At 42.8% G+C, this 10442-nt stretch overlaps 1 protein-coding gene across 1 annotated transcript; it reads left to right on the forward strand.

Moving 5' to 3' along the window:
- Positions 1 to 3004: 3004 nt before the first annotated feature.
- CLN8 (CLN8 transmembrane ER and ERGIC protein) lies at positions 3005 to 9966 on the forward strand. The gene is made up of 3 exons (XM_051778133.1): positions 3005 to 3196; positions 4504 to 5125; positions 5516 to 9966. The coding sequence occupies exons 2-3, from the start codon at positions 4538 to 4540 to the stop codon at positions 5828 to 5830; spliced, it is 903 nt and encodes a 300-aa protein (XP_051634093.1). The 5' UTR covers positions 3005 to 3196; positions 4504 to 4537; the 3' UTR covers positions 5831 to 9966.
- The last annotated feature ends 476 nt before the right edge of the window (positions 9967 to 10442 follow it).

Raw genomic sequence — 10442 nt, forward strand, 5'->3', positions numbered from 1 at the left:
TTAAAACATAAGACATTTTTAACTATCATCATTTATCTGTATATTTGTAAATAAAGCAGAGGAGCTACTGATTTGTTACCACATGCAGTATCTAATTATTACTATAGTACCTGGAAGGAGTTTCACCAGTACTAACTAGTACTTGTCTAGATGATTTCTGGGAATGGGGCATGGATCCCATTTGAAGCAGGAGTATGGTCAAAATTACCTTCTGAAGCCAACATTTATGTAGATATTTTGGAAATAGTGTGTGCTGGAATCATATTCAACGGCCAGCTGGGGTGTAGCCACCTGTTTTGTCGCTGATAATGTCGGAACGGCCAAAGCGACACGAAAAAAGGTTCCAGCAAAGTTTATTCCAAGGAAAAAGCAGGGACAGCCGCCCGGGGCTGCTGCGCAACCCCTTAAGTACAGTTTTTGAACACACGTAATGCACACGGATAGGACAGTTCAAACTTTCACACCAGAATTCTTACAGCTAATAGGTGCATTTTCTAAACTCTACTTTCTCACCACAACTTTGCTCTTTCTCAAAACAGCCCAGTTCTTTCCCACAACAGTCCCGAGCACCTGTTCTTATTTTTCTCTCATGTTGATGTTTTTCCCAACTACTCTCGTTCAAAACAGGTCCTTGTTCTCATGAGACAGTGCTCCTGTTTTCATGAGACAGTGTTCTCTGTTCCCACGGGACAGCTTCTTCAGGATGCATCAGTATGTTGTCAGGATCAGGGCCTCCATTTTCAGTCCTCTCTTTTCAGTCCATCTCAGGGGCATACTTTGATCTGGTCAACATCTATTGCTTCGTCAGTATGTGCCAAGGTGCTGACAGACCTGCTGTCACCCCTGACACTGTTTCAAAGTAAAAGGCAGCCCCCACATGGTGGAGGATGTATAGATGTAGCCATTGAGGCAACAAAAAAAAAACTTATTCCTGACTTCAGGCAAGCACTATTGAACCAGTATGAAGAGGCTGCAGACTGCAGGCAGGGCTCCCTGCTGGAGGTGCTCTTTGAGTCATGACATTCTGAAGATGCTGAGAAAGTCTTCCAAAACTGAGACAGTGTAAATAGGAAATTTAGCTTTGGACAGGGCATGCTGTAGCATCCAGACAAAATAGCTGTAAACAGGAGAACTGAATATGACACAAGAGGGAAGATGAGCCTCACTGCAGGAAGCACTGCTTTGAAATACTTGAAGTGATCATAATGAGGTATCTATTAAAAAGCTTTCACTGAGTACGGTTGTAGTATCAGGAGATTCAGAAAGTAACACTGAACTATTTCAACACGGCTATAGTTGCTAGTAATCAAAAAAATATGATTATGCTTGAGAAGGCAAGAAAGACAGCAAAGACAAAGAAAATCCATAAAAAGACAACAGCCTGCGACCTTGCTTTTGACAGTATGATCACAGTTCCTATCTCCTTCTTTAAGATGTTACAGCTTAAAGGAATTATTTAAAGACAGCTATGGGAAAAACAAAATTAAGTGAAGCTACAACACATGCCCTTGGTACATCAACCCAATCATGTTGCTTGAGAGAGCAACTTCTTCCAACTTCTTCCCTGCTTTTGCTGATCAGCTTTATTATCCTTTTCAGGTTTCCTGGGACAGGTCTGGCATCTCCTCGGGAACAGAGGTTAATAAATGAATGTTCACCACCAGCTAGGAAGCACTTTCCAAGTGACAGCTCCTTCAGAATTTCTGCTTTGCATCTCTCAAGCTACGCAACCCTTTTTTCCCTTCAGGGTTAGTAAATGGGTCTGACCACATCTCAAAGCTTTGCAAATTTACTCTCAATTTTGAGCAAAAAGTAATCCTGTCTACAAGACCAATTTGCCAGTGCATGTCATTACAACCTGTATCACTCAGTCGTGCTGACTGCATGAAATAGGTATTTTTGCTGAAATTTCTTGCCCTGCATTTACTGCTGAGCCTGGTCCTGCTGAGGTTACTGGTGGTGAAGTGGCAGGTGTGCTCCTCCTGTGAGTCACCTCAGTGGCACCCGGGTAGTGTCTGGGTGTGTAAGCAGGGCTTCCGCCGAGCCCTGCTGTCCCTTGGGGCTGTGCAGAGGAGCTCGGAGGGAAGGTGCCTCACACCCAGCGCATTAAAAGGAGGCAGAAGCTGTAGGTTTTGTGACCGGACTTTTCCAACAAACAGCTGTTGCTGCCTGTACCGCCACTACTGAGGTGGAGATCTTACGGACAGATCTTACTTCGCACTGAGCCTGGGGGTCCGCAGGGCCAGGGGTATCACATTAGCAATTAAAAGCAAATCCACGAAACCCCTCCTGCCCAGTTATCCTGCTGCTATGGCAGAACCCTCTGTTCCGCAGAGAATGGCAGCATTTCCCTCTTCTCCTCTGGAATACGAGCGCGCGTCAGACTTCAGGACAGATTTCCCAGCTCTGGTCTCTCACCACCTGTAGACCCAGTTTAGCATGTCACCTGCTGTAGGCCAGTACTCTATGTGTGAGAAGTTGTGGCTTGATTTGTCTTTTTTCGGTCCCTTTTTTGAGGAATCCCCTGGTCTGTTGTGGGACTGAGCTTTTCCCTGCCAAAACTCGCAGTCCCTGCCAGTGACTCCCTTTGAAGCCCAAGTACACGGCGGGTGCGGGGCTGGCAAACAGCCGAGGAACCCTTCCGGGGTGGGTTCGGTGACCGCGGGAGATCCAGCCGGGCTGAGTCACCGGGATGACAGCGTCACTTGTCACAAGCATGGAGAAAATCATGGAGCAGAACAGCACGACATCCATTTAATAATTTGCTGCTCTTAATGAAACTGAATAATTATGGGCAAAGATATTGGCTATGGCATGGCTAATACTTCTTTTTTACTACTGTTCTTGCTGAGCAGGCTGGTGAGCGTTCACCTTTCCGCGGCGGCGCCGTTCAGCGTTGCTGCGAGGCAGAGACGCGCACCTCGCAAACAAAGCTCCCCCCGCCCCAGTGGTACCGCCGCGCCTCCCCGGCCCCGCTGCGCGCGGTGGTTGGTGCCGACAGCGGCGCATGCGCAGAGGGCGTGCGGCGGCGGCGGGCGGTGCTGCGGGACCGGCGGGTCGAGCAGGGTCGGGGCCTCCCCGGGCCGGGCCGGGCGCTCCCGGGGGCCGGAGAGGGCAGTCTCCGAGCCGGGCAGGGCCGTCCCGCCATCGCGGGCAGCGCTGTGGGTGAGGAGCAGCGGGTGCGAGCGGGGTTTGTGTGCCGGGACCAGTCCTCCCGGTCTGCGTGAGGGGCTCGGCGGGGGCGGGACGGAGCCGGGGGTGTCGGTGTGGTGTCTGTGCCGTGTCTCTGCGGGGGCGGAGGAGCTGTCACGGCCCTGCTGGAGCCGGGGCTCACGGCAGTGGGTCGCACTGTTCAGGGGCTGGTCGTGCCGTGGGATCGATGTGTTTTGCCCCGGTTTTCCCCCGGGAGATGAGGGAAAGGGTGGTGCTGGGACCTCAAGTCGGTCTCGCCAGGTGTGGGCGTGGGGTGGGCGAAGGGCCTTCGGGGCTCGCAGCCCGCCCCCTCCTTGGAGCGGGACGCCTGAGCGAAGGGCAGGGCGAGCAGGTGCCTGCGGGATCCGGGCTGTGGTGGTGGGATTTGCTGCCTGCTGAAGTAAGGCTGGAGATTCTCACTGGGAGCTCTGCCTCCGCTGCTTTTTGTAGCTTTTTCATCTGGTTCGCACCAGACTGCTAAACGCGTAGCAGTATTAAGCATTTACAGACTGCGGTGGGTCTCGTGGTCATGCTGATGTCACCTGTATAATTCATAAAACGAGTTGGCATTCAAATCTTTCAGTACTGCCTGGCTTTTCTCTCCCCACTTATCCTTGTTTTTGAACTACAGTGTATTCAGGAAGTTTCAGCTAACTTGAGACACTTGGTGTTGGGCTGTTCTGTTAATTACACTGATGTTGCTAATAATATATAATAATGTTGCTTGTTTGCATTCCATAGTCTCTTTTCATTTTTGAATATGTTTTCTGTTGGAAAGTGGCTTAATGTTAGAAACTGATCGCAGAGCCTTTTTTTAAGCCATGATCATGACTGTTCTAGTGTAAGTGGTCCTGCTTACTGCATTAAGTTTCTGTAGTTTTATGTCCTGGATCTGTATTTGAGATACTGATTTGCACCTAAAGCCGTAGGAAATGGTGGAAAATCAGTGAAGGAAAAGCAGGGGAGTAGTACAATAACTGCACAATACTGTTGAAATAAAAGTTTCATAAGTAACAAAACAAGATTTGCTTCTTGTATTTTGTCTTCCTCTTTCTTGCCTTCCTACTTGACCCTCTTCTGCTTTTGCTTCAGTGCATTGCTTTGTACTAGTACAGATTTCACAGGGTGGTTGTTAATCTGAAACACGTTGCTTAAGTTTGTCTGTCTACCTGTCTTTGGGATGACTGCCTAATGGCAACAGGACCAAAGTCATAACTGCAGTGGATGTGAGTTCTCTGTGGTTTAGAAGCTGTGTATATGGATCACTTGAAAATTCATTAAATATTTTTCTCCTTGTTCCAGATGGAAGAGTTCTGGTTTATGTAACAGCAGAGGCTGAATAGGCATGAAGGAGACTACAGTGGGAATGAAAAGTGTCAAAAAAGAAGAAATGAGTCCTACAAATGATGATGCAGTGTTTGGGACCATTTTTGACTGGGACTATCTCTTATGGGAAGTTCGTTTGACAATTATAGCTGCTGGTTTTTTAATCTACTTGGGAGTGTTTCTTCTGTCTCACTGGTTGTCTTCATGGAGAAGTACCACTTACCGTGCCTTGCATGCAAAGGAGAAGGTGTTTTGGAATATGGCAGTCACACGTGGTGTGTTTGGACTTCAGAGCTGTGTTGCTGGGTTATGGGCTTTGCTCATAGATCCCGTTTTTCATGCTGACAAAGTGTATTCACAGCAAAAGTGGAGTTGGTTTAACTGTTTAATAGCTGCTGGATTTTTCTTGCTTGAAAATGTAGCAGTCCATGTGTCCAACATTGTTTTTAGAACATTTGATGTGTTCTTGGTAGTTCATCATTTGCTTGCTTTTGGTGGCTTGGCTGGTCTGGTAATTAATGTGAAATCTGGACATTATCTGCCTTTGATGGGAATGTTGCTGGAGATGAGTACTCCCGCAACGTGCATTTCCTGGATGCTTCTGAAGGTAAGAATTTGATAATTTTCAGATTACGTTTGTCTATCAGTTTTCGTGCATTTTACTTGTCCATGTAGGTAATCTGTGTGGTTTGTCTGGATAACTTCTCGTCAAAACTGTGTTAATCCAACTGATATCCATGTTATTGCCATACCTCCTTTTGTAGTGATGGTATTTCTGCAGTCCTCCATATAGGTTTCTGTGTGGTGCTGTGTGCATGTGCACTGTGAGATGGTATAGATGTGTACTGAGTTTGGGATGCCATATATATGTGGAAAAAATGCCTGAGAGCATGTGTTTGTGAAAGCTGGATATTTGCATTAGTTGTACAGATTCCTCAGTTCCTTATCTTGAAGTAACAATCTCACTTCTGCATACTTTGTGTTCTTGTTTTTCTAGGCTGGCTGTGCTAACACCTTTTTCTGGAAGGCAAACCAGTGGGTGATGATCCACCTGTTTCACTGCCGCATGATTCTTACTTACCACATGTGGTGGGTGTGTATTTTCAATTGGAATTCTGTGGTAGAAAACCTGGGACTTCTTCACTTTATTGTTTTATTCTCAGGATTGTTTGCCGTTACACTAATACTTAACCCCTACTGGACATACAAAAAAACTCAGCAACTCCTCAGCCCAACGGACTGGAACTTTGAAAATAAAGCAATGGAAAATGGAAAATTAAATGGTGAAACACAACAAAAGAAGAGGATATAACACTGAAGCAGCAGTTTCCTAGTGGGGTAACGCAAAAGTACAATGCGAAGTAATTCCTTGCATGTCAACTAGAAACTTTTGCAAGAAGCTCATTGACACAGTGATTCGTTGCTGGTAGCATTCTGTATGCATCAGAAGTATTGAAAAGCATTGTTTGTGTTTCATATGTGCATACACATTAGAACTTCACCCTGTTAGTTATGAATTATGCCAACAGTTTTGTCAAACTGGGCAGTATTTCATAATTTAGTAGTGACATGCTCCCTAATGGCAGCCTCTGTCCTAATGCTTCAAAGTGGCTTCACAGTTGTCTGTTAAGCTCAGCTTGAATCAAGTTTAGCTTGAATTGTATTTCACATATGGCAGAGATGCTGATACTGGAGATTACGTTAAGTTGTTTATTAAGATCAATTATGACCCAAGTTAGGTATGCATAGATACCTAATTCCTGTCTGCCAGTGAATCATTCCAAGTAGCTGAGCTGGTCAGTGGAAGAATGCAGTCATAGCATAGGTTTCATTTTTGTTGTTTGTTGGTTGGTGGGTTTGGTTTTTTTGTCGTTTTTTCTTTTGTTTGTTGGTTTTTGTTTGTTTTTATTTTGTTTTGTTTTGTTTTTTTTATTTCAAGTTCACTTGAGGAACAGGAAGATAATTGTTTGAGTGTTCACTGTCAAAGTGAGTTGTAGTTTCAGGTTGCCCTCAGTATAGGAGGAGTTTGTATTCACCAAAACCATGCATGTGGGGATGCACACATTTGTTTTATGTGTAGACTAGCTAGGTAATCATAGTAATCCCTTCTGGAATTGAAATCAATGAAATACAATTGGCAACAAGAGGATGTGATTCTGCTTTGTCCTTCAAGACTGCTGCTTGATTAGTAAAATTATTTTATTTGTAAACCCCACTAGTTCCATTAATGCTCCTGTTCCTCTTATTTTTGGAAATGCACTTAGTTTTAGAGGATTTTAGAATCTGAGATGACTCCTCTGTGGAGGAAAGCCCAGGTCACCTCCTGTAGAGTTCAGTTGTTCTTTTAATGTTTTGATTTACTTTTGAAGAGCATACAAAATGACACTAACAATCTTTTGTACTTTATCTGTCACATCACAAAAATCTGTCCTTGACCTGAGTAATTTGGTTCCTTTTTAGATAGGGACTAATGGCAATGGATGTTCTCCCACTTAAAATATTGATCTGATGATTCCTGGGTGAAGTGTTGGGAAGTGGATTAAGGGATAAAGATCATGATAGAAGAGAGTGACGCCTAGTGGCAGGAGAATGACAAAGATACTACTTTTGGTGCACAGAACTAGTAAGATAAAAAACCTCTTAATTGGAACTGTGTGTGATACAACTGCTACACAGATTTATTTTGCAAAGCATAAGACTGGGCAAGTGCAAGCTGTGAAGAATTTTAGGTCAAGCCATGGGTTAGAGACTTAGTGTACTGATCTGTGGTGGAGCATATTGTTTTAAAAGTGTAAGGAAAGCACTCTTTGATGTAAACGGTCCCATTTTATTAAGTTTTAGTGGCAGAGTCTTTGATTTTGTTCTAAGTGAATGGAGGAAACTAGTGGTCAGGTTGTTGTGTTCCCTGATTCACTCTGTGTGAGCACAGAGTTGAATTACTGCTCTGTGAGGGAGAGGAAACGTGTTTCTATTAGGTCACAAATGTATAGCCAGATCCTGTTGATAATGATGAAGTGGTGAATGTCTGAAATTGCCCATTCAAAGCTATGCTGAGAGGGTGACCCTCAATAGAGAGGGCCAGTTGTTTTGTATAGCAACCCTGTCTGTTATTCTGCTTATACTCAATAGAGAACTTGGAGCTGTCTTCTTACTCCTAAACTGGGCAAAATGAGGTTGCCAAAACACTACAATGTCACCTCTCTGGGCACCATCCTATAGTAAAAAGAGTTCTCTAAAGCTTGAAATGATATGCCTCTCCTGAGGATTTGTGTGGGGGAGAGTACTGTTAAAAGTACTTTGGAAGAAAGGAGAGAGATGAATTCCTTGGAAATGGAACTGAAAAAATGTGATCTGAATGCATATGTAGCAGAAACCAAACCTCACTTCCAGGAGTTGCAGGGAGAAAGGCAGAGGGTAAGTCACCAGTGACCAGATATGGAAATGATGGTGTGCTCTATGAAGCTTAAAATTTGAAGGTTTGGATTCAATAAAACAAGGTAATAATTGTAAAAGTCCCAGCTACAGGATTCTGAAGAATCCTAACAGAAAATGGAAGCATCAGAAGTAGTTCGGGCCAGGTGTGTAATTCTTATAGTGGCTGGCTAAAGGAGGGGAAATTCTATGTGCTAAAATAAAAAAATACGGAGAGTGGGAGTTAGTAGTGAATTTGTGACTGAAAAAAGGAGACAGATGGAAATTTATGCCATGGTACCTGATGTGTAAAGTTTAATATTTTGTATTATTAATTTGTTTAATTTTATTAAGTGGCTTTTACGTATTTCATTAAAATTATGTTTTTATCATCATAATGCAGTCTTTTTAGCTTGCATCTTAGTGTGAGTTTTTTCATGCAAAGAGCATTATGGAATATCTTAAATCTTTTGCATGTCTTAACTGTATAATGAATAATACCTCGGAACACCTGTTAACCTAAACACTGGTAGACCTCCTAGAACAAGAAAGCCGTGCAATAAAAGAAGTAACAGCACTCATTTATGTTGGTTTGCTGGGATTTTACAGGCCAGCTAGAAATACAACATGACTAAAATAGACAACCTTTCTTCTTCATCTTGATGTCTTAGAGTTGGAGTTACCGGTTCTGTTACACAGAGCCTCTTTTTTTATACTACAATATAAAAAGACCTTTTACAAAGGTGTGTAGGGATTGGACAAGGGTAATGGGCTTTAAACTGAAAGAGGGAAGATTTAGATTAGATATTAGTATGAAATTCCTCACTATGAGGGTGGTGAGGCACTGGAACAGTTTGTGCAGAGAAGCTGTGGATGCTCCGTCCCTGGAAGTGTGTTCAAGGCCAGGTTGGATGGGGCTTTGAGCAACCTAGTCTAGTGGGTGTTATCTCTGCCCATGGCAAAGGAGTTGAAACTAGATGATCTTGAAGGTGCCCTCCACCTCAAATAATTTTGTGATTCTTCACTGCCTTTTGGCTGCTTCCTTCAGGAGGATTTTCTGGTTTATTATTGTGGATGACTGTCTTATTGCTCTGAAACAAGCCTGAAAAAGTTCTCAAACTGAGGGTTTTGGTGTCTAATTACTTTTACAACTAAGTACTGCTTTTCAACCCAAAGTTAGACTAGCCATAGCTTGCTTGTAAATTTTGTTGATGTGAAACTAATCCCAGTCCCCTTGGGCCTCTAACTTGGCCTCATCCACAATTCCATGTAGAAAAATTCACAGTCAGCTTTAGTAGTGGCTGGATCAGGTCACAAGGTTTGCTGCTGTGGATTTGGAAAACTCTTACATAATATGATTTCGGGTGAATTTTTTGTTTGCCAAGGTGACTGTTGGGGACTTGGTTCTGCTTTCTTGTTGAACAAGCTTATTTGAAGGAGTGCTGTTTGAAGCTTTTTTTTCTAAAAACCCACGACAACCCAAACCAACAAACTACGGTGGGGGTGGGGGTGTTCGGTTGTTCGGTTTGGGTTTTTTTTAAAGAAAAATGTCTGATCTAAGACACCTTGATCAGGCATCTGGTTCTTTCTGTCTTCAAACAACATTCCTAAATTACAGTTTGTGTTTTCCTCCGTTTGTGTCCTATCATATGTTTTTTTCCAAAACTTGTCATCATTTCCCCCCAGCCCCCCAGTTTTTCTATAATATTTACTTGCAGTACTGGTCATGATCTTGCAGCCTTCACATTACCATGGCAATATTTTTGTCTAGTAGTTTTCAGCATTTCCTGTCAGGCCCATCTTTCACTAAATAGCCATGTCCAAATCTTTCAGGTTTTTTGCGTTTCCCTGAACACATTGATTAAATATTGATGTGATGTACAGTTATAAGAAACCTTTTTTAACCTCAGGGAGACTTACACTTAAAATGAATTTAGAAGTATTAACCAAACTCAAGTCTGCTCTTATACAATGTAACATTTGCTGAATGATACAGCATCTTTATGCTGTGTACATGAATAAAAGTATTTTATTGAATAGCTGTCTACTGTGAGTTTAATTTACTGATTAAAAAATGCCTATTATGTTTTACTTGCTATTTGTAGCTTAAACAGTTTTTGCAATGCATGCACTAAAAAAATTGATTTGTTTGTTTTGAAGTGTTCTGCTAAAGTTGACAAAGATATATCATACTTTTCAAATACCATATCTGTGGAAATAGCTATAAAACCTAGTAAACTAATGTTCCTTCACCAGCAGTTAACATATTATTCCCATGAGCTTGTTCAGAACACTAGAAGTTGTGGTATATATAAGTATGTATTAAAAAGAGTTAAAAAAACATCCCTTCTGGCTTGTGTATCTGAAGTGTGTGGTCCATTTTTGTATTAGCCTCTAACTGTGAAGACACTTCATTTGGTACCACATGACACACCATGGTTTAGTATGAACTACCAACAACAAAAACAACATAAACACAAACAAACACCAAAAACTTTTCTCATTGCAAAAAA

The sequence above is a fragment of the Manacus candei genome, unplaced genomic scaffold (assembly GCF_025592945.1).
Source record: "Manacus candei isolate 608988 ecotype Guabito, Panama unplaced genomic scaffold, ASM2559294v1 h1tg000011l, whole genome shotgun sequence".
NCBI classification, from domain to species: Eukaryota; Metazoa; Chordata; class Aves; order Passeriformes; family Pipridae; genus Manacus; species Manacus candei.